The 24,043-nt window shown below is 46.5% G+C and overlaps 1 protein-coding gene across 1 annotated transcript in view; it reads right to left on the minus strand.

Moving 5' to 3' along the window:
• KCNJ6 (potassium inwardly rectifying channel subfamily J member 6) overlaps nt 1-24,043 on the minus strand; it is a 343,139-nt gene that overhangs the window by 107,154 nt on the left and 211,942 nt on the right. The window contains exon 3 of the mRNA XM_059889585.1: nt 1,334-2,254. Coding sequence (XP_059745568.1) covers nt 1,334-2,254 — 921 coding nt within the window. The remainder of the gene's footprint in view (nt 1-1,333; nt 2,255-24,043) is intronic.

The raw sequence follows: 24,043 nt of genomic DNA on the forward strand, positions 1-24,043 counted from the left end.
GAGTTATTTACTGGGTCTACAGGAGGTGTGGCAGTTAGAGTATAGAGAAAAGACACCAAATTCTCACTTGATGTAGAAGAAAAGCCAAGGCTGTGGGTCTTGCAAATGACTCCCAAAGAAGGGGCAAAATAGCATTTTTATTAAAGCAATTTGTCAGGTTTTCTTTTGAAAGGCTTAACTTCTTCTTCCTGTCTTGGCAATAAATAGCCTCAAGTTATACAAACTAAACAATGCTTTAAAACCACATAAAATTGCTTTAGAGGGAGATCAAATTTTCATTTAAGTAAATGTTTGAAAATTTAAAATATATTAAGAGGTGTTTTTAAATCCAAAAGTCTACAAATAATAAATGCTGGAGAGGGTGTGGAGAAAAGGGAACCCTCTTACACTGTTGGTGGGAATGCAAACTAGTACAGCCACTATGGAGAACAGTGTGGAGATTCCTTAAAAAACTGGAAATAGAACTGCCTTATGATCCAGCAATCCCGCTGCTGGGCATACACACTGAGGAAACCAGAAGGGAAAGAGACACGTGTACCCCAATGTTCATCGCAGCACTGTTTATAATAGCCAGGACATGGAAACAACCTAGATGTCCATCAGCAGCTGAATGGATAAGAAAGCTGTGGTACATATACACAATGGAGTATTACTCAGCCATTAAAAAGAATACATTTGAATCAGTTCTAATGAGGTGGATGAAACTGGAGCCTATTATACAGAGTGAAGTAAGCCAGAAGGACAAACACCAATACAGTATACTAACGCATATATATGGAATTTAGAAAGATGGTAACGATAACCCTGTATACGAGACAGCAAAAGAGACAGTGATGTATAGAACAGGCTTATGGACTCTGTGGGAGAGGGAGAGGGTGGGAAGATTTGGGAGAATGGCATTGAAACATGTGAAATGTCATGTATGAAACGAGATGCCAGTCCAGGTTCAATGCACGATGCTGGATGCTTGGGGTTGGTGCACTGGGACGACCCAGAGGGATGGTATGGGGAGGGAGGAGGGAGGAGGGTTCAGGATGGGGAACACATGTATAATTTTTTTAAATTAAAATTGAAAAAAAAAAAAACGGAAACAAAACAAAAAAAAATTATTAATTTATTTTCCCAAGGGTTTTTTTTTTTTTTTAAAGCTAAACGGTTAGACTTCTTGGTGGACATCCTTAAGGTAAGAGGCTACGTACTATTTCATGAATAAAGAGGTGACGTCTAATAGTGAGGGAGGTTCGGTTTTCCACATCTTGTCATGAGTAAGGATTTGAAGTCCGGCTTAACATGAACATCCATCCCCAGACACCCCAGAGCAGGAATGCCTTACCTGTAGCTTCCACCATTCCTTCCAGGATGACCACAATTTCCAGTTCCTCTTTGGGCAGTTGGGCTTTGGAGATCTCCCAGAAAGGACTCTGCTGGTTAATTTCGTGGCTGATGATGAGTGGAGACACCAGAAACAGACGGTCATCCCCCGTGTAATACCCGACGTTGATGTCCGTCTGGTTCAGAGGGATGAACTCCCCTTCCGAGGTCTGTTTGGATTTAATCAGCTTGGCTCTGATGGAAGCCTCCACGATGTGGGAATTCCTCAGATCCCCCACCCGAAACATCAGGCACAGTTTCCCATCCCGCATGGAGATCACCGCGTGCGTGGAAAAAACCAGGGTCTCCGCCCTCTTCTTGGGCTGCGATATTTTAACAAACATGCACCCCACCATGAAAGCGTTGACAATGGACCCCAACACCGACTGGATGAGGAGGAGGATGATGCCCTCCGGGCACTTGTCCGTGATGACCCGGTAGCCATAACCGATGGTGGTTTCTGTCTCTATGGAGAATAAAAAAGCAGAGACGAACCCGTTGAGGTTGGTGACGCATGGAGTCCACGACGGGTCCTCTATGTGGTCCATGTCTCCTCGGATGTATGCAATTAGCCACCAGATCATCCCGAAAAAGAGCCACGTCACGGTGTAGACCATGACGAAGATGAGCAGGTTGAACCTCCACTTGAGGTCCACCAAGGTGGTGAAGATGTCGGTCAGGTAGCGGTAGGTTTCCCTCACGTTGCCGTGGTGCACGTTGCACTTTCCGTCTTTCCGCACGTACCTCTGGATTTTCCTTTTGGTCCGGTCCCGGCTGATGTGTCTCGGCAGGTCGTCCCTGGCTTGCTTAGGCAACTTTGGCTGGTGAATGGCCACGGGGCTCTCAACGTCCTGGTCCATGGAGTCACCCTCTAGGACGTTAGCTGGTGGTTTGGAGAAAAGAAAAGAAAAACCAAATGAACCGCTGGCTCTCTGAGGGTCCTGGAAACCCCCTTGGTGGTTGGCAGTGTGGTAGATGACGGAGCATCATTGGACCATTTGTGCAGCTCCTATCAGAGCAGATGAAGCCTCTTTTGGGGGGAGCGTCATCTGCCTGTGCCCTGTGATCTAGCTTGTGTAAGGACTTTACCACACTTCCCATCAGGACAAGGCTCACTGCTGTGAAAGTGTCTCCCTGCCAGCAAGTTCTAAGAGTCGGCTCTGACAGCAGGGTGTCTCCTGGCTCTCTCTGAGATGCTGTGGTATGTGAGAAACAGCACACTCCGGATAAAGAAATGTTTCGATCCAGACAGCCTTGGTGCTACCACTCAGTGGCTGTGGGCTCCTGGTCGTGCTGTTACGGATTGTAGAGATGGGTCCTCTGAGGACATAATTAAGGTTAAATGAGTGCAAAAGGGTGAAGCCCGAATCCAAAAGGACTTGTGCTCTTTTACTGAAATGAAGAGACACCGGGGCTGTGTTTGCGGAGAAAGGCCATGTGAGGACACAGAGAGGAGGCAGGAAGAAAGGTCTTCCAAACCGATTGAGGGCACCAGAAACCAATCCTGCTGGCACCTTGGTCTTAAACTTCCAGCCCCCAGAACTGTGAGAAAATAAATTGCTGCTGTTTAAGCCCTCCAGTCTGTAGGGTTCTGTTAGGGCAGCCTGAGTAGACCAATAGACTATTAGAATTCATTGACTGATCCACAGTTTTCACATGTACAAAACGGTCATCATGATAGCCAATTCATAGGGTTATTATAAAGTTAAACAAAACCACGTGCATGATATCTGCCTACATGAAACAGACATGTAATAAACATTCCTTTTTATTGTCCCTTTGCTACTCTCCTTGATTTTAGGGGCAAGAATTTTGAGTGAACTCTTTAAATTGTCAGTCAAATTTCAGAGTAGAAAAAATTCTCGTTTTTATTGGTAAGTATGAGCTTCCGTGATAGCTCAGCTGGTAAAGAATCTGCCTGCGATGCAGGAGACCCCAGTTGGACTCCTGGGTTGGGAAGATCCCCTGGAGAAGGGATAGGCTACCTACTCCATTCTTGGGCTTCCCTTATGGCTCAGCTGGTAAAGAATCTGCCTGCAATGTGGGAGACCTGGGTTCTATCCCTGGGTTGGGAAGATCCCCTGAAAGAGGGCATGGCAACCCACTCCAGTATTCTGGCCTGTGGAATTCCATGGACTGTTACAGTCCATGGGGTGGCAAAGAGTTGAACATGACTGAGTGACTTTCACATGCATGCATTTTACCCTAAGGCGATGCCAAGGTTAAAAGCACTGTGGGGCATGTCTTTCTCTTTCTATATGTTTACGTATTTGATTTGGTTTCTGCCTCAACATTTAACATCTGCCGTTTTGGCTTGTGGTTGTACTCTTTCTGCTGGCCTTCATGATTAATGCATTGGTACAATCATCTGATGACGGAGCATTAGGAAGACTCTCCTGGAATCCGAGTGCAAGGGGACATTTAGAATCGATGTTGCTATGAAACACATATAAACCACTGTGTGAAATTTCTTGTTCAGCCAATAATTTTAAAGCTTTCTGAAAGTTTTAGAAGCAGTTTCTTCCCTCAGGCTTGTGTTCTGTGTCATTTGACTCTGGGGTGCCTTTTCTCTCCTTGGTTAAAGGAGAAAAACTGTTGAGAATGCATTTATCTGAATAAGCAAGCAGCTGGGGATGGGACTCGAGTGGTACCAACTTATCTTATGGATTAACCTTGCTCATGGTTGGATAGTTTCCTTAATAATCAATCCCATGGATCTATTTTTATTTTTCAGCACAAGGAAGAAGCAGCATCTGGTCTGTGAGTCCAATGTTTGGCGAGATCATTTTGACGTTTAGATAACTGCCCTCAGTAACTCTTCATTTGTAGAGGAGGAGCCTTGTCTTTTTTCCTCTTAGAACAGAACAGATACCAGGACAAGAGTCAAAGGAAGCAGCTGAGACTGGGACAGGGTGGATGGTGTTGGGGGATCTGGATGGAAGTCATGGGCAATGTCCCTGCTCACTGCCAGCATCCCATGCAAGGCAGGGTGTTTGATGCAGGGGTTTTCATGTCTGAGCTCTCATTGCTAATTTTGCCCGAGATGGAGTCTCTAACTCTGACTTCATGTGGGCTGAACTCAGTTCAAAATCAGCCAGGCTGGGCACTCTTGTCTGGAGACCTGGAGTGTGGTCTGACCTTAGCCCCAGGTGGGGAGCTCTCTGCCTATACAGAGTCATCCTGGGGTCTTGTTTCCCTGAGTGTTGAGGTGGAAGAGGGTGGCTTTGTTAGATTAGCTGACTCTTAGCAGTTTTCCTGGCTTCCCTGGTGGCTCCGATGGTAAAGAAGCCACCTGTCAATGCAGGAGACGTGGGTTTGATCCCTGGGTTGGGAAGATCCCCTGGAGAAGGAAATGGCAAAACTCACTCCAGTATTCTTGCCTGGGAAATCCTAAGGACAAGAGGAGCCTGGTGGGATATAGTCCATGGGGTCATGAAAGAGTCGGGCATGACTTAGCAACTCAACAACAACAGCAACAGTTTTCTTTGATCTTCCACACGTTCACATGTCATGGAGGGAACCTACACTCACCTCAGCCCCCAGTTTGAAGCTGTCTTCTCCCTCTTCTGGCTCATTTGTAACCTTCCTGTTTGAATGGTCAGTGAGTTTCTGGACCTACATGAACAGAGGTAACTGCTCTGGGCAGTCCTGGGAGCCTGCCAGTTGATCCTACAAACCCACTTTCCCCCTTTTCCTAGCTCAAGACTGGATCACATTTCCCAGCTTCCTTTGCATGGAGGGGCATCCATGCACCCAGTTCTGGCCCACTAGGAGTGGGTGTGCCCTGCTGGGCCAAGGTCTTAAATAATGGGTATGCCCCCCTCCTCTGGTCTTGCCCCTTGTAGGATGGATGATGGAATCACGAGATGGAGGGGCCTGGGTCCCCAGCTGGTGGCAGAAAGCTGCCATCTAACCAGAAACAAAAATAATTGTGTTTAAACAGGTACACATTTTGACTTGAGCCTTCTCTCTAATGCTATGGGCATCGGTACTGACATGGATAAAGAGAGAGAAGAGTTCTCGGAGGGCTGATGTGGGAAAAAGCCGGGAGAGAGGAAGAGAGTGAAGACGGGGTGTTGGATTTGATGTTGTTGAAAAGAAACAAGGGTCTCCCCACATGGAGTCCCTTGTGCTAAGCTCTGTATCAGCCAAGGCAGACTGAATACCTATCCTAACCCCAGGTTCAGTCCCTCCAGAAATGTGACATTTTACCAGTCAGTCTGGAATTTCCCAGCCACAGATGAGGTAATCTCCCACAGGGACCCCTACTTTCCCCGTAAAGCAGGTGATCTTGCCTGACATAATCCTTTATTGTTTACGACTTCTTATCCCATCCCCTTAGACCTTTAAAAATCATCCAGTTTGTACAGAACCCTTAGTGTCTGTCTGCTAAATAGGATGCTGCCTAGTTTGTGCATTGTTGAATAAAGCCAATTTGATCTTCAAAGGTACTCAGTTGAGTTTTGTTTTTTAACAGTATCTAGCGAGAAATAAAATATTGCCTGCCTTGTCAGTAAACAAAGAATGTCACGGTCAGCAGCAATTGCAGCCCTCCAACGGTGAGCCCTGAGGGAACTCAGGAAGGAAACAAAGAATACTTGTCATCTAGCAGCCATCAAATTGTGACCACTCCCCACAGGGAGCCCTGCAGAAACTCAGGATGTGAAACACAGGTTCCTGTTCCCAGACAGCTGAGGAGAACGTCAAAGGAATGATTTCAGTAAGCTCAGATGCTTGCATTTTCCCATTTGTAGAAAAGTACTCAATTCCTGAGCTTGAGATATCTAGTTTTCATTTATTAACTCTCATCTTTTTTCCCCCCTATTATATGCCCTTTGTTGCGAAACTCGTCCATATTCTAGCTCCCACTCCTCACCTCCTTGGAGTGGTTCTCTCAGGGTTACTTGAGATACTGCCTCCCGGGCTTGAAGTTCTCAGTCGGCCCTCTGAATAAAACAAAACTCTTAGCCTTAAGGTTGTGCTTTTTTTCGTTTTTTCAGTTGACACCGTAATGAACTAGCATGTGGTTAATCGAATGTCTGTGTCATGTGTCAGGGGAAAAAGTGTCAATGCATATGCTACTTAAGTGCCTTTTAAAAACAAACAAAAATGGGAGCAGAGAAAGCTAAAGGTCCAGGGAGTGGAATGGAAAGGTGGCTTTGAAGTAGGGAAGAACAAATCTGACTCCACGTTGCACTGGTTTCTTTTACTTTATCCTTTGGATTCAATTGCTTTTGCTACAAGCTAAGAATGTTGCCCATAGCCTGAAATACACAGGGTAGGCCATTCTCAAAGCTCTGACCTTTAAAGGTGTAATGCTCATTGATCTAGAGATCAAAAGTTGTAGAACTGAGAATAACGTCTGTCTTGTTGGAGCTTTCTAGGATCATCATGACTGGACCGATACAAACAGCGGCAACAGCAAAGGATTCCGACACCAAGACGTTTGCAACAACCAACCACGCTCCCTCCACTTTCAGTATAAAATAAATCCGAACTCTGACTTGGGTTAGATGGTACTTTGGGACACTAGTCCATCATCTTCTCAGTCTGCTGCTTTTCCAAATAAACTCACTATTCCTTGCTCCCACAACTCATCTCCTGACTTATTGGCCTGTAGTGGGTGAGTCGTATGAGCCTGGACTATGTGACAGCCTCAGCCAGGTGAGGCAGTGTGTGCAGGTGAGATCCATCCCAGGGAAGATGGGATGGGAAGCTTAATAGCACCTGGTGGGGGACAGGAACACAGGTGAGAAACTAGGAAAAGCCAATAGAAGGTAAGAGTATCTGGAGCATAGAGGAGACTCAATCTAGAGTGTCAAGTAAGTAGTGATGCCAGGAGGAGTCAGAGTCAGGTGTGGAGTGGCCCAGCCTCAAGGCCCTGTCCGGAGCAAAAGCAGGCAGCCCTAGGTTGGGGAGGTGTGTTCAGTCGCTTCAGTCGTGTCCGACTCTTTGAGACCCTATGGACTAGCCCGCCAGGCTCCTCAGTCTATGGAATTCTACAGGCAACAATACTGGAGCGGGTTGCTCTGCCTGGGGAGGGGAGAGGGCCATGGTGGGTCTGAGCTGTGAGCATTGCTTCAGCGCCTGTGGGCACGAATGCAAATACGCACGGGGGTGGGGGGGAATACAGAAAGGAATGTTAATGATGGCTCTTAACGTTTCTTTCTTTCTTGGAATCCCAGGTGTGAATTTGAGGGGGTGATGTGAATTGCATTGGCAAGAGCATTTGAGCTGCTCAGCGGGGAGAGCTGCAGCTGTGGCTGGTACAACAGACCTTCCTGTTCCTGCACAGCTTGGGACCCAAAGGACTTCTCCAGCCAACCTCTCAGCCCGACCACCGCCCTGCCGGCACTGGCCCTGGGCTCCAGTCAAGCGCATGCGCATCAGACTGCCAGTCATAACACTGCCCCGGTCCTTCTGCATCCGGCACGTGGCTTTCCCAGAGATGATGTAGTGCAACTCTCTGCAAACTGTGAAGTGCTGTACAGCATGCAAAAGGATGACCCAAGCGGGGCCCGGGATCTTGATGGTTTCCTTGACCCGAGTTGCTTTTCTGTCTTTTGTTTCAGAGTAAATGTGGGTCTGTGTGAAAAAGCCAACCCCTTCTCCCCGTTCTTTTTCTCTCTCCTTTTTAGAAAGATGGGCTTCCCCGGTGGTGCTTGTAGTAAAGAATCTGCTTGCAATGCAGGAAACGCGAGAGATGGGGGTTGGGTCCCTGTGTTGGGAAGATCCCCTGGAGTAGGAAATGGCCACCCACTCCAGTCTTCTTGCTTGGAGAATCCCATGGACAGAGGAGCCTGGCGGGCTATAGTCCATAGGGTCACAGAGTCAGATAAGACTGAGTGACTTAGCTCAGAAAGACATTAGAAAGATGATTAATTAACGTTAAACTAGCCAGGGACAGGGGAGCCTGGTGGGCTGCTGTCTATGGCGTCGCACAGAGTCGGACACGACTGAAGTGAGTTAGCAGCAGCAGCTAAGGTGCAAAATAATCTGATGGTGAACTTGAACCTCAAAGAAACAACACATGACTGAGTTACAAGCTGGAAAGGACCTGGTCGAAGAACCACTAGAATCACCTTGAGTTTTGGGGGCTTCGCTTGTGGACAGAGGCTGCTGTGATGCTCCAGGTCAGTAGAAATGTTCTTCTGATGAGCAATTCTACTACACGAATTCTGTGGGGGAAACTTGTGGTGCCTAAGAGAGTGTTCAAGGAGCCCTTTGAGAATTTCTATTATCATGGGGGAAAATCCCACAGAAAAACAGGGTGGATCTCAAAGGCAGAGACCAAATCAAAGACTGGAAGGAAATGCACGCAGATATTAATAGGGAACTTCTGAGAGGGGGGCTTAGGGGGCTTCTAATTTCCCTTTTAAATATTCTATGGACTTCCCTGGTGGTCCAGTGGTAAAGAATCCTCCTTCCAGTGCAGGGGACGCAGGTTTCATCCCTCGTTGGGGAATTAAGATCCCACTGAAGGAGGAAACAGACAGAAGAGGCTCCATCTTGAAAGCAGGACTCCACCTTGGGCTGGACTGTGGACTTTGAGCTCTATGCCCAGTATCTATGGAAAAGACATGCCAACTGGAAAACCAGGCCCCCTGGATGGAAGAGCCCCAGGACTCGTACCTTGATTCTCTGTGGCCTAAAAGAATACCCTAATTATCTGTGTAAACGAATAGAATCATACATTCTATTATGCTTATTGGGGTATGACCACAGGACTATTGATAATTGTCCACTGTTAACTGCCTAGGCTTAAGGCATACGAATCATGGGTTAACTTTGATTGTACCTTTCTTTTCCTTTGTTCAGACTAGTTTCAGGGGATTTAGGGATGCACACTTAGAGTATATAAGGTTTTCACAAAAACTGGTCGGGCTTCTTGGCTAAGAGGACTGCCTTGGGCCCGCTGGTGTAATAAACTGCACTCCACCATCTGCATTGTCCTTCTGAGTGAGTTTGTTTCCTGGAACGTGGCTACAACACCACATGCCCTGGGGCAACTAAGTGAACACACCACAACTACTGAGCCTGAGCCTCAACTAGAGAGCCAGAGCTCTGCAAACCACAGAGGGAACACCCACATGCCATGACCAGAGAGAGGCCTGGATACCACAGCAAAGATCCTGTGTGCCACAACAAAGACCTAGGCAGCAAATAAATAAATATTAAAAGAGTTTTGACTTTTTCCAAATTTTCTAGGATGAGTTTATATTACTTTTACCATCAGAAGGGGAAAAAAAAGGGTATTTTTCAAACAAAATGTTGAGGCTCTCCTGGCATATGACTGATGGAATTTAGCACAAAGGAGCTAAGGAATGATCAAGTACTTGATCTGAAGGTGTCCCATCCCAAGTGTCTGGTAACGTAGAAATGAGGACGTTTGCTTCACCCTACTCTAAGGAAATCATGAGTGAATCCCATGGGATGCTTGTGCTGGGAGGAGCAGTGGGTATATGGAACGTGTGTGGGTCTGAGACTGTTAGGGGAAGCACACTGACTGAAACTGCCCACCCTGGCCAGGCGCCCTTGTAACCATTTGCATGAGTTGTTTTACGACAGGAGGTCCTGGTAAGGAGCATGGAACTAATAAGCTGCCACCACCAACCGGGAGAGTCCAGGAAAGGTCAAAGGGCGACACCACGTGTCCAACCACCTCCCAGAATCCTTCTCGCTGGCGTCCATCTTGGCTGAACAGGGCGTGACCACCAGGAAGGCCTCTGAGTCAGAATGATTGGCCGAAGACAACTCGAAACTAATCCCATCACCATAAAACCCGAGAGTGCGAGCCACGTGGCAGAGCTGTTCTCCTGGGTTCCCTTAACCTGCTGATCTCTGCCTGGGTGCCCCTTCCCAACAAAATCTCTTGCTTTCTCAGCACATGTGTCTCCTCGGGCAGTTCATTTCTGAGTGTTAAACAAGAGCTCACTTTTGGGCCTTGGAAGGGGTCCCCCTTCCTGCAACAAGACCACTGGAGGGGTGGATATGAAGTATAGATTGCAGGCAAAGGTCTGTGAATATTTTCTGTAAAGGGCCAATGGTAAATACTTTATATTTTACAAACAACATAGATCTTCGTTGCATACTCTTTTTTTCCCCCTCCCCCTGGCAATCCAGTGGTTAAGCCTTCACCTTCCAATGCAGGGGGTGCAGGTTTGATCCCTGGTTGGGGAGCTGGATCCCACATGCCTTGATGCCAAAAACCCAAAACATAAAAAAGAAGCAATATTGTAACAAATTCTATAAAGACTTAAAAAATAGTCCACATCAAAAAAAAGTTTAAAAGTTGTTTACACTGTTTTAAAAATATAAAATTATCTTTAGCTCATGGGCAGTGCAGAGGGAGGCTGCAGGCTGGATTTGACTCACTGGTCTATAGTTGACTGACCTCTGTGTTAATAGGATGCTGGTAAGAAAGAGAGATGGTTCGCTGCTAAATTAAGGCAGCAGCCATGAGGGTGAAGATGGGGCAATGGATCTGGGCTGAATAAGAAGCAACACTCAAATAATCTGGAGATTAGTGGCCACGGAGGGGAGCAGCCAGGAGGATGGGGGATGGCAGGATGGTTGAGACCTGGAGGCAGAGGATGATGTTTCCAGTGAAAGTATCTGTTTGCTTCTGTGGGGTGCCCGGGTGGCTCAGTGGTAAAGAATCCGCCTGCCAATGCAGGAGACTCAGGTTTGATCCCTGGGTCGGGAAGATCCCCAGGAGGAGGGCATGACAACCCACTCCAGTATCCTTGCCTGGAGAATCCCCATGGACAGAGGAGCCTGGCGGGCTACAGTCCACAGGGTCACAAAGAGTTGGATGACTGAGCATGCACGCACGTGCTTGCACCTGTGGGAAATCAAGTGTGTGGGGATGAGGCTTATCAGGGACCAGACCAAGCTCTAGATTTGGAGGTGGTCAGGAGAGGGAAATGGCAACCCACTCCAATATTCTTGCCTGGAGAACCCCAGGGACGGCAGAGCCTGGTGGGCTGCCGTCTGTGCCGTCTATGTCACACAGAGTCAGACACGACTGAAGTGACTTAGCAGCAGCAGCAGCAGCACGTACTCATGGAAGTGTAACTATGGGTATGGTGAAAGCTTCTCTCTTCCCTGGGAGGTTGTAGCGTGAGTAGAGGTACAGAAGACAAGAGTCTGGAAAACAACTATAGAATGGAGTCAGAAGGAGAGGAGCCAGAGAAGGTCCTGAGGAAGGGACGGATGGGAGACGGGAGGGGTGGAGGGCTACCTGGGGTGGCAGGTGTGACGCACACACCATGGGGACAGCTGGAGGAAAGTGACGTGTCCTTTCCCTCTTTCGTGGGCTTCCCAGGTGGCTCAGTGGTAGAGAATACACCTGCCAACGCAGGAGACGTGTGTTTGATCTCCTGGGTCAGGATGATCCCCCAGGAGGAGTAAATGGCAACCCACTCAAATATTTTTGCCTGAAAAACTCCATGGACAGAGAAGCCTGGTGGGCTACAGTCCATGGGGTCTCAAAAACTATCTTGGGATGCTGATGTTTTGCCAACATAAAAATTATGTGTTTGAGAGATAAAGCAAGAAGATAAACCACGAAAAATATTGTCACACATAATGTTCTCGATTTACAAAAACAATGAATACCCCCATAGGAAAAAAAAATGATCAAAGGAAGCAAATAAGGAATTGATAAACGAAGAAATACACAGAGCTGAGGAGCATATGTTCAAACATGGCAAAGTGAAAGCAGTGCAAATATAATAACATTTTTTAAACTCTAAAGTTAGTTTCATTAAAAATAGACCATAAATTCAGTATGTGGAGTTTGTGTGCATGGCAGGTCAGTAGAATTGTGAATTTGCATATATTATTGGATGCATAAACCGGCGAAGTCTTCCTGGAGGACAGGGTGACAGTAGCTCTCACAATTTAGAAATGATTAGGTGTATTAGCCATTCTGGGTCTAGATATTTATCCTAAGAAAATAATTTTACAACATTTATATATCACAGGCATGGGCTTCCCTGTGGCTCAGCTGGTAAAGAATCTTCCTGCAGTGCCGGAGACCTGGGTTCAATCCCTGGGTTGGGAAGATCCCCTGGAGAAGGGAAAGGCTACCCACTCCAGTATTCTGGCCTGGAGAATTCCATGGACTGTATAGACCATGCGGTCACAAAAAGTTGGACACAACTGAGCGACTTTCACTTTCATTTTTCACTTTCAGGCAGGGGATATTGCAGCCTCTTCTATAATAGTTAAAAAATAGAGACAATTTAAATATCTACCCATGGAGCACCAGTTAAATAAATATACTGTTGCAGGTATAACCAGTGGAATACTATGCGGTCATTGAAAATGATTTTCCAGTGTTTGGGGGTCTTCAGCTGTTTGTGCAGAAGTCACCTTCTTAATGAGGCGCTTCCCTCCTCTTTTAAAAGTCTCAATCACGCCACTCACTCCTCACATTGCTCTTCCTTATGCTACTGCTTGTCTTCTCTGCAGCACTTTTCATCTTCAAGGAGGTTATTTATCATGTTGATAATCTTATTATTGGTTGTCCCTGTCCGAAAGGAAGTTTCTGAGCAAAGATCTATGTGTGTTTTATTCACCATTAGATCTCAGGCTCTGGAAAACGTGCCTGACACATAGCAAGCGTCTGCATCTATTTATTGAATGTGTGTGTTTATCAACCTGGCATGTTGTCTATGCCATAGTTTAAGTGAAAAAACATAATAAAATATACAGTTTACTTTGCATATATTGTCTTATATTAATGAGTGTAGAAGAATGTCATCCAAAATGTTAATTTAGGTAAGTCTCTAAGAGCTGTAAGTTTGTGGGTGTTTTTGCTTTCTTTCAATTTTTCTACATCAAAACTTTCCCTTAATGATTCTATAATCTGAAAAATCTGTAGGAAATAAAAGGCTATTTCTGTTTTAAATAATCAAAACAATTGCTGCAGACAGCTACTGAGCCATGTCCATTGGTCTTGGCAATTGGGATTTGCAAGCATTGAATGGTGTTGCTCTCAAATTCATGCACACCTGAACCTCAGATTATGACTTTGTTTGTAAGTAGAGTCTAATTTCAGCTCACTCCAGTATTCTTACCTGGGAAATCCCATGGACAGAAGAGCCTGGTGGGCTATAGTCTATTGGGTCGCAAAAGAGTTGGACATGACTCAGTGACTAAGCAACAACAAGAGTCCAGTTTGGAGCTATAATTCAGATAAGGATTAAGATGGAATCATTCTGGAGTAGGGTGTGCTCCAAAGCCAATTAGTATAAGAGACAGAAAAGGACAGGCAGAGAAGGCTATGTGGTGGGAAGGTTGGGGAGTGGAGTGATGTGGCCACAAGCCAAGGAACACCTGGAGCCCCTGGATGCCGATGGGTGAGGTGGGATTCTCCCCTAGAGTGTCTGGAGGGAGGGCGGCCCTGCTGACACCTTAATTTCCGACTCTGGCCTCCAGACATGAAAGAGGAGACTTTTCTGTTGTTTCAAGCCACCTACTTTGTTGTGGCCACGGGAAATTAATGCAGTTGGTGACTTTGAACCGGGGGAGTTTGGGCATGTTTATATCCTGAGAAGAAGCCAAAGGGGAGAGGTTGACTCTACAAGGATGGAAGCTGTGGAGGAGTGAGGTGTCTGATGGACTGTAAATCAAGACAAAGTACTGTTGAGAGCAAAGGTGGAGGGGGGCAGGGTGCAGTGCATGCAAGCTCTGTCGTGTTTGAGACCCCATGTACTGTAGCCCACCAGGCTCCTCTGCCCATGGGATTTCCCAGGCAAGAATACTGGAGTGGGTTGCCATTTCCTTCTCCAGGGGATCTTCCTGACCCAAGGATCAAACCGGTGTCTCCTGCCTTGCAGGCAGATTCTTGACCTGCTGAGCCATGGGCATGTCTGTTTCCTCCCGAGAGGCAGGTGTGGAATGGAGAGGAAGAGAGAAGGATGGGGAGGGAATCTTGGCGACATCTCTCTCAGGCTTCGTGTCCTGGAGGAGCTTCAGATGGGCTCATTTTCCAGTGTGAATTTAAAAAACAATCTGCACTTCAGTAGACTTATTGAATTGCATGTACATCTCACAATGCAAATAACTGAACTCTGCATAATCAGAGATCAGCCTAAGCTTTCCTCATCCTCACTGCTCAAGAAGGGCACATATAAACAGAAACTTGTACCCTCCTGTTCACAGCAGCACTGTTCATAACAAGCAGAAGGTGGAAGCACCCCAAGAATCCATCAGCAGGTGAATGGATAAGCCTTAAAGAGGAAGGGAATTCGGACACACGGGATAACACGGGTGAACCTTGAAAATATTATGGTTTAAGTGAGATAAAGTCACAGAGAGCAAATGTTTGAGTTCACTTATAGGAGCTTCCTAGAATAGTCAGGTTCTTAGATACAGAAAGTACCAAGGTCTGGCGGAGGAGGGAATGGGGAGTTAGGGTTTAACAGGTACGGAGCTTCAGCTTGGGAAGATGAAGAATTCCGTAGTTGAATGATAGTATGGCTGCATAACAATATGAATGTACTTAATGTCACGAAAATGTAGATTCTATAGAATGACTGAAATGGTAAATTTTATGTTATATATACTTTACCACAATAAAGAAGTAAATTGTGTAAACAAAAAGACAAGCATATCTATTTCCTAAATGAGAAGAGTTGCTCAGTTGTGTCCTACTCTTTGTGACCCCATGGACCGTAGCCCCCCAGGTTCCTCTGTCCATGGAATTCTCCAGGCAAGAACACTGGAGTGGGTTGCCATTCTGTTCTCTAGAAGGTTTATAAACAGCAATAAATAATTGCAGGTGATGATGCTTCAGAGATAGGACAGGGTGGGGTTTTCCTGTTAGAGTCATTCTTGCAGTTTTCCATTTATGCTCCCATTGACGACTGGAAGACATCTGAGAAACAATCAGAGCTGTAGTTACAAGTGGTGCTTAAAGTTCAAAATCAGCAGTTGGCTTTGGTCCTCTTGCCATGATGCTTGTCTTTCTGCATAAATCCTTATGTGATGATTCTTCTTCACTTGTCACCGACGTCTGATGTGTCATGGGGAGGTGAAGTCATGTTTACTTGTCTTTTATCTTGAGCTGTTGTAACAATGGAAGACTATTATAATGATCAGAAATCCAGACCACTGGAAAGTTTAAGTCACAGGTGTGTGTGTTTGTGTGCACGTGTAGGAGAACAGCTACTGTGTTCCACTGGGAAGATGTGATGGAAACTGAAGGGCAGAGGGCACCTTTAAAAATCCTAACTCGGGGGCTCCACACATGAACCTCAATTTAGAATATCTAGTACCCTCTGCAAGGTCAGAGGACTGGCCCTGGCTGCTTTGTAAGTGGGTATGACTTTGGACGAGAAGGGAAATGACAGTTCACTTTGGACAGGACAAAGGAGACCAACATTCAATACCGTGATTTCTTTTCTCATTGGATTTGAAGAATCAGAACCTTGGATAGTTACAACTGTTACCGAGAGTTGGGGTCCAACTGCTCACAGCTGAAAAGCTAACGAAGAAGCCAGGTTGATGGAAAGGAAAGTTTGCTTGATTTTGGATGCTGGCCACCAGGGCGTTGGGGGCAGGGAAGGCAGATGTCTCTCTAAAGGCAGACTCTCCCCTCCCCCCACGACCCCCTGGAAAAGCAGGAAGCAACAGCTTTTATAGACAGGTGGAGGGGGCTACATGAAGAAATGGCATAGTCATCTCTGACAGACATCTTGAAACTGGTCATTGGTGGTCTGATGATGTCATCTTGATTGTTTTAAGTACAGTTCAGTCGTGTCTACCTCTTTGCGACCCCATGGACTGTAGTCCCCTAGGCTTCTCTGTCCATGGGATTCTCCAGGCAGGAATCCTGGAGTGGGTTAGCCACACTCTTCTTCAGGGGATCTTCCCGAGCCAGGGATCGAGCCTGGGTCTCCTGTATCGCAAGCAGATTCTTTACAGTCTGAGCCACCAGGGAAGCCCCAGTCTTTAGTTCCAGGGTCTGTCTGTTTCCATTTCCTTGAGGCCAACCCTCAGAACCATGGCAGCTTATGTTGTGGCTACAGTCTGGTTACCATGTAGTTAACTTCTTCCATCTGGTGGGGGTTTCAATATCTATATGACAGCTCACAGGATATGGCTCAGAATATTATCTATAGTCCTTGAGAAGGAACTAAAAGTCCTTGACTATGTTTGATGGCTATTATTTGATCATCTTTGACTATTTTCCTTTGTTTCTGCATGCTCTCATTACTCTGATTAAACTTATTTTTTTGGCTAAAGTTTTTCCCTAGAAAAAGGCAGGCTGAGAACCTGGGGCCTGGGGTGGGGAAAAGGACTGCAGGGTCCTGCCTTGTTTCAGGACCCTTAAGAATCTCTCAGGACCACGCACGCAGCTGTGTAGGTTGCGTACTGCATAGGGTGCCCGGAGGAGGGGAGCAAGAGGCTGAGGTCCAGTCTGTGCTTTGCCTGCCTTGTCAAACTGTGGGTATCATTTATTTCATCCTCCTCCTTTCTAAATTTAAATTTTTTAATTGAAGTATAGTTGATGTACAAGATTAGATTAGTTACAGGTGCATGCTTCAAGATTACACTCTATTTATAGTTATTATAAAATATTGGCTATATTCCTCTTGTTGTACAATATATGCTGGTAACTAATTTTATACCTAATAGTTTGTACCTGTTAATCCTCTTCCCCTGTGTTGCCCTTCCCTCCTCCCCTCTCTACACTGTTTGTTCTTGATATCTGTGATTCTGCTTCATTTTGGTAGTGTTCCCTAGTTTGTTGCATTTTTATTTTAATTATTGGAATATAGGTGCTTCATACTGCTGTGTCAGTATGAATCAAAGTGAATTGATTAATATTCAAAGTATGAAGCAAAGTGAATCAGCCTTGTGTGTGTGTTAGTCGCTCAGTCATGTCCAACTCTTTGTGACTTCATGGACTGTACATATATATATATATCCCCTCTTTTTTGAATTTCCTTCCCATTTAGGTCATCACAGAGTAGAGTAGAGTTCCCTTTGTGTAGAGTTCCGTGTGCTATACGTTAGTTCTTATTAGTTATCTCTTTAAACATGCATGCTATTCGGTGAGCAAGAGACTTAGAACATTCCAGCATGTCAGAGACAGGGGTCGGCTCTGGTTGGACTAAGCAGCAAAGTGAAAGTGAAGTCGCTCAGTCATGTCTGACTCTTTGCAACCCCATGGACTGCAGCATGCCAGGCCTCCCTGTCCATCACAAACTCCGGGAGTTTACTCAAACTCATGTCCATCGAGTCGGTGATGCCATCCAACCATCTCATCTACTGTCGTCCCCTTCTCCTTCTGCCTTCAATCTTTCCCAGCATCAGGGTCTTTTCTAATGAGTTGGCTCTTTGCATCAGGTGGCCAAAGTATCGGAGTTTCAGCTTTAGCATCAGTCCTTCCAATGAAAATTCAGGGTTGATTTCCTTTAGGATTTTATGAGAATATAGTAAAGCAATTATGTTCCAATAAAAATTAAAAAGGAATAAAAAGAAGGAGAAAGTTCCTGGTAGTTCACTCTGAGCAGTGACCAGGTAAATGGAAACTTCAGGAAAACTGGTCCTTGCAGTGAAACCCTTGTTGGGAGACTCCAACTGTTACCTGTGGGAGTGACTTGGAGACCAGGATTCAGGGTATTTGCTCTAATAAGGTATATTTAAGTATACAAGAAAACAGTTATTTCCCTGTATCATTTCCCCCTCATCTTCACCTTTACTGTACCATCTATAGGGATCGTGTCATTTAACTTGGCACTCAAAGTTTGTTAGCATTTTGATCAGATTCAACCTGATGTCCCCCCTTCCTATGGAGGCTTGTATCTTCTGAATGGATTGCTTCTAACTAACTTCTGCAAGGGTGAAACTGCATCGCTTGTATCGAGATGTGGTTTAAATTCCTGGTGAAGCTCTGGCTGGAGTGCAAAAGGCCTACATTTTGTGTTTCATTAAATCTGTGTTGTCCTGGAGAAATCTGCTGCTGGCATTTCAGAGTCTTTTGAAGAGAAGCCTGCTCGTTTTAGTCATTGCCTTAGTCCTCAGAAAGGAGCAGGTCCTTAGCCAGGGCTTTGTGGAGGGAAAATGCACTGGATTTGGGGCCTCAAGTCCTCAGATAACCACTTGGTCCCCTATCTTGGTCCACAGGCCTTACTTCCCCACCTCCCGGTGCCTTTTCCCCAAGGACTGCTGGCAGACAACCTACCCCACCAGCTTTGATCCTGAAAAATAATTTCCATCTACAGTTGTTTTTTAGGATGAGATAAGACATTTCTTTTAAAAGGAAGCTTGAAAAGAATGAAATAATGCCATTTGTAAAAAGACGGATGGACCTAGAGATTATCATACTAATGAACTAAGCCAAAGATGAATATCATATGATATCGCTTATGTATGGAATCTAAAATATGGTGCAAACGAACCTGTTTACAAAACAGACTCACAGATGTGGAAAACAAATTTATGGTTTCAAAAGAGGAAAGCAGGGGATAAACAAAGATCTTAGGATTAACAGATACACAGCACTGTATATAAAATAAACAAGGACCAACTGTATAGCACAGGGAACTATATTCAACATCCCGTGATAAAGCATACTGGAAAAAATATAAAAGTCAATGTATGTATATGTGTGCTCAGTAGCTCAGTTATGTCCGACTCTTTGCGGCCCCATGGACTATATGTATACATATATATATGTATATATATATGAATCACTTTGAAACTACATCAGAAGATAACACACCACTGTAAATCAATTAAAAACATTAAAAAAAGAAGCTTGATGTATTTTTGAATGGTCTCTATCTAATGAAGCAAACTGCATGTAGTTTTCCCTGGGAAGTAAAGAAAATAGAATTTTAGCCTGCATCAGACAGGTAGGTGTGGCGGTTCGCTGACCTCCACCTCAACGCCCTGGACACCCCGGGGCTTCCTGTGAACCTGTGTCTGCATCCTGGGCTCTCTTCGAGATGGCACTTGATGGAGGCAGCCTGCCAGGTGATCCCGCAGGCGGCCGGTCTCACTGGCTCTATCTCCTGCAGTCTCCTGTATTTTAAGTGCTCTTCTCATTTGTCGCAGTCACCGTGTGATGCCTGTCCAGGGCTCTGAGATGCTGACAAGCAGAATCTCAATCTCTAGTCTGGATGTGGGCTTCCGGTTCTCTGTTTTGCCGGGTTCCAGGAATACCACAGTCTTTCTTTTCATAATTATTTCACTGTCTGGAGATTACTTTATAAGCCATATCAGGTGGATTTCCTCACCCTAGGGCTGAGAGTTGGGGTATGGTTCAAGGTGTTCCCACTTGGAAGAGTGGAGTGAAAAGTACCACCCCTTCCAGTCTGTGGAGAAGGGAACCCTCAAAAGTTCCCCAAAGGGGACATTGGTTCAAGAATTGTACAGAGCGGAGAGCAGGACATGGGGAATCTTCAGAGCCCCCTGCCACACCCTCCAAGTCCATGAGACACTGTAAGTTGGGCTAAGAGCCCTCTTATGCTGATAAAGCAGCTCCACTGGGGGAGGGGAGAAGAGAAGCCTTGATTGGAGAGTCTGCCAATTCCTGTGTCATAAAAACTCCCAAGGAGATCCAACCAGTCCATCCTAAAGGAAATCAGCCCTGAATATTCATTGGAAGGACTGATGCTGAAGCTGAAACTCCAATACTTTGGCCACCTGATGCAAAGAGCTGACTCACTGAAAAAGACCCTGATACTGGGGAAGATTGAAGGCAGGAGAAGGGGATGACAGAGGATAAGATGGTTGGATGGCATCACTGACTCAATTGACATGAGTTTGAGTAAACTCTGGGAGATGGTGAAGAACAGGGAAGCTGCGGGTTGCAAAGAGTGGGACATGGCTTAGCGACTGAACAACAAATAATGTTATATATGTTATAAATTATACATATTTTATTATAATATGTTATATTCTGTTATATATGAAAGTGAAAGTCACTCAGTTATGTCCGACTCTTTGCGACCCCATGGACTATACAGTCCATGGAATTCTCCAGGCCAGAATACTGGAGTGGGTAGCCGTTCCCTTCTCCAGGGGATATTCCCAACCCAGGGATGGAACCCAGGTCTCCCGCATTGCAGGTGGATTCTTTACCAGCTGATCCACCAGGGAAGCCAAGAATACTGGAGTGGGAATATAAGAATATATCATGGATGTAATTTGTAATTGCTTGAATGTGCCCCCCCCGCCCAAATTCCCCAAGCTCATTTCGGCTCAGGACAACCTGTGCATATCTCAGGTCTGGGGACCGTCTATCTGAAATGCACGTTTGCTGGTTCCTGGGGTGCAGTGGGGTCTGGAGACGGTTGGGTCCACACGCGGCCCTCTTTACTGTTGGCTCAGGGCTGGCCCCTCTCACCCTCTGCTTGGCTGACACGGCTGGTGCTGCAGGCTTCCCTGACTCTCAGGATCCCTATTGTTCTTGGAGTTTCTCCTCCCACGCTCCTCCTCCCTCCCCTTGGCTCAGGGAAGAAAGATGTGACTCAGTCCCTCAGGGACGAGTCAAGATGAGTGACATATTATCCCAATAAAAGGAAGACTCTCTAACACAAATGGGAGGTTACCTGCGCCTCTGTTGCTAGACTCAGAGGGTAGATGGAAGTCAAGGCTCTAAAATGGAATCACTTAACCAGAACCGGGTACCGCCTGGGGCTGGGAATCACCTACAATGCATCGCGCTGCTTTTTCTGTTTCTACCCAGTGCGTCTTGCCCGGTGGGTCTGAGAGTGCAATCTTTCCATGTTCAAGCATGGTCCCACCCCTTAGAAGAATGGGGAGCCCCAGACCTCAGCACCCAGGCTTTGGGCATTTTCGGGTGTTTATCTGCCTCCAGCCCTTCCCCCAAAGCTCGCCCCTCTGGGGGAAGCTGGTGCCAGGCCAGGGCAGTATCCAGACCAGTGTGTGTGCGTCTCCGTCACTGTCACATCTGTCTCTCTGCAACCCCGTGGACTGTAGCCTCCCAGGCTCCTCTGTCCATGGAATCTTCGAGGCAAGAACACTTGAGCAGGTTGCCGTTTCCTCCTCCAGGGGATCTTCCCCACCCTGGGATTGACCCTGAGTCTCCCACATTGACAGGTAGATACTTTACCGCTGAGTCATCCTGAAAGCCCCATCCAGACCTGACCCCACTCCAAAAGGTCAGGGCAAGTCCCAAACCCTCCCCCAGAGACACAGTGTGGGGCCACGGGGCAGAAGAGGTGCTTAAAGGGCCAAAGTCCTTGTTTGGTGCAGACCCATGGCTGCAGACAGATGAGAAAAAGACATTTGCTCTGAAAGGCCCGCAGCAGATGGGTGTTGAGGCCAAAGCCCCATCCCTAGAGCAGCAGGTGCTGCTATTACTGGAGCCAGATGGGATCTTAGGCGACAGTTTGCCACAGTCAAATGTCTGTCCCTGAAAAGTGCTTGCTGTTGTGTGCTGTGACGTATCATGTTCCAGCATCCCATGGACCGCCCGTGGCTGAGTTTCCGGCAGGGAGAGGGGACGCTGACATGGAGCCCATCTATGGATGTGCCATTTGGGATGCGTTTCAATGCTACTCTCTCAATTCATCCCACCTTCTCCTTCTCCCACTGTGTCCACATATCGGTTCTCCATGTCTGTGTCTCTATTCCTGCTCTGCAAATAGGATCATCAGTACCATCTTTCTAGATTCCATTACGTATGTGTTAATATATTATATTTGTTTTTCTCTCTTACTTACTTCACTCTGTACAATAGGCTCTAGGTTCATTCACCTCATTAGCACTGACTCAAATGTGTTCCTTTTTATGGCTGAGTAATATTCCATTGTGTGTATGTACCACAAGGAGAAGATGTTCTTTTAAAGGTTGTGTTGGAATAGGGGAGGGTGTCAACTTAATGGGCAAGGGGTTTTCTTTTGAGGGGTGTATGAGAAGGTTTGGGAACTTGATAGAGATGCTGGTTGCATGACTTTGTAAGTGGACTAAATGTTATTGAAAGCTGCTTCAAAAAAATTAGGTTTTTGGATTCCTGGGCTTCCAGTGGTTAAAACTCCGACCTTACACTGCAGGGGGCCTGGGTTTGATCCCTTGTTGGGGAATTAATATCTCACATGCAGATAATATCTCACATGCAGCAAAAAGAAAAAAAGAAGAAGAAAAGAAAAGATTAGCTTTCATGTTATGTGGATTTCACCTAAAAAAAAGTCACATTGCATGGTAAAAATCCAGAAGGTCATGACTCCCCGTCTGTTCAAGCCTGAGAATCACACAGGCAGTTGGTAGATGGAGCCCGTTGGCAGACCTGCCCAGGGCCACTGGCTTCGTGGAAAGGTGGACAGAGGTGAGGACTGTCCGCCCAGCTCCCTCTTCACGTACCATTCACTGCTACGTCTCCAGTGCCCACCACCGCGCCAAAGCCAGCTTAGGACCTCTGGCTACTCCTTCATAACCAGTGACTATGATGAATGCCCGTGAGCTCCAACCAGCCTTTCACAGTCCCTGGATGGGAGGTGCCATCTTCATCGGGCCCTTATGCAAATTAGACACCAGCTGCCACTACGGGCTGCTGCGGTTGGCTGGCTGACAGCAGGCTTTTCTTCTGACGTCAGTTTCCCAACGGATCCCTTGGGGAGAGCCGTCTTTTTCCTTTTGTGATGTTAGCGTTCCCGGGTTGGCACTGATGTCATGAGGTGCACAGCAGTTTCCTTAAAAAGCACGACTTGCTCCTTCCTTGAGGCCCCCACTCCATCCGGGCCCAATGCCCAGTGAAGACCTGTTTCATCTTGCCCCGCTTTGCGTGAGTCTGCTGGAAGAGAAGGTCTCCTTTGGGGTTAGAGCGGCCAGAAGTGGACTGGTTCGGTACCTGCCGTTCATTTACTCCTGGAGGACGACTCCCCGCTTGAGTCCGCAGTACTGTGTGAATTTTCATCAGCCACTGGAAATATCTGCATTTCCCTCCTTCTTCCAGCTCAGACTGCGTGTCTCTTGCAAAATCAAGTGCCTTTGTAAAGTGAAGCAGGAGGCATGTCAAAAGGACAATTTCTCTGCAGTTCTTTGCCGGTTTTGGTTGTCTTCTGGTGTCGTTTTGCTAAAAGGAAGACACAGTTTTCCCAAGCAGCAACCTTGCATTTTGGAACAACTTTGGGCAGCGCTGACCATAGCAGGTCTCGAATTGAGTCTTCTGTCCCGGGAGGGAGAGAGGTCTGGAGAACGGACTGTAAACTCCCTCCGGTCCTCTCACAGCTAGTGAGGGTGGGGCCTGAGTGGGTTCTGGGGAAGAGGTCGGAACACCAGCTGAGGCTCTCTGTCCATTAAGCCACTGCTCTGGACTGTTTTCTGTATTTGTGAGTCACTCAGTCATGCCTGACTCTTTGTGACCTCATGGACTGTAGCCTGCCAGGCTCCTCTGTCCATGGGATTTCCCAGGCAATAATACTGGAGTAGTCCCAGTATTCTCCAGAGGATCTTCCTAACCCAGGGATCAAACCCAGGTCTCTTGCATTGCAGGCAGATTCTGTATCATCTGAGCCACCAGGGAAGCCCTGCCACCAGCTGCAAATGACTGCACAGTAAAGCTGGTGAAGCCCTGCATGGCTCCGACTGGGGACGGAGGGCCAGTCTGCTCCTAGGTTTTCAAGTCTGCATTTGGATGGGTTTGGAAGTCTCTGTGGCTGAGATGTGCTTCTCAAGGAAGTTG

Source organism: Bos taurus, chromosome 1, assembly GCF_002263795.3.
Source record: "Bos taurus isolate L1 Dominette 01449 registration number 42190680 breed Hereford chromosome 1, ARS-UCD2.0, whole genome shotgun sequence".
NCBI lineage: Eukaryota > Metazoa > Chordata > Mammalia > Artiodactyla > Bovidae > Bos > Bos taurus.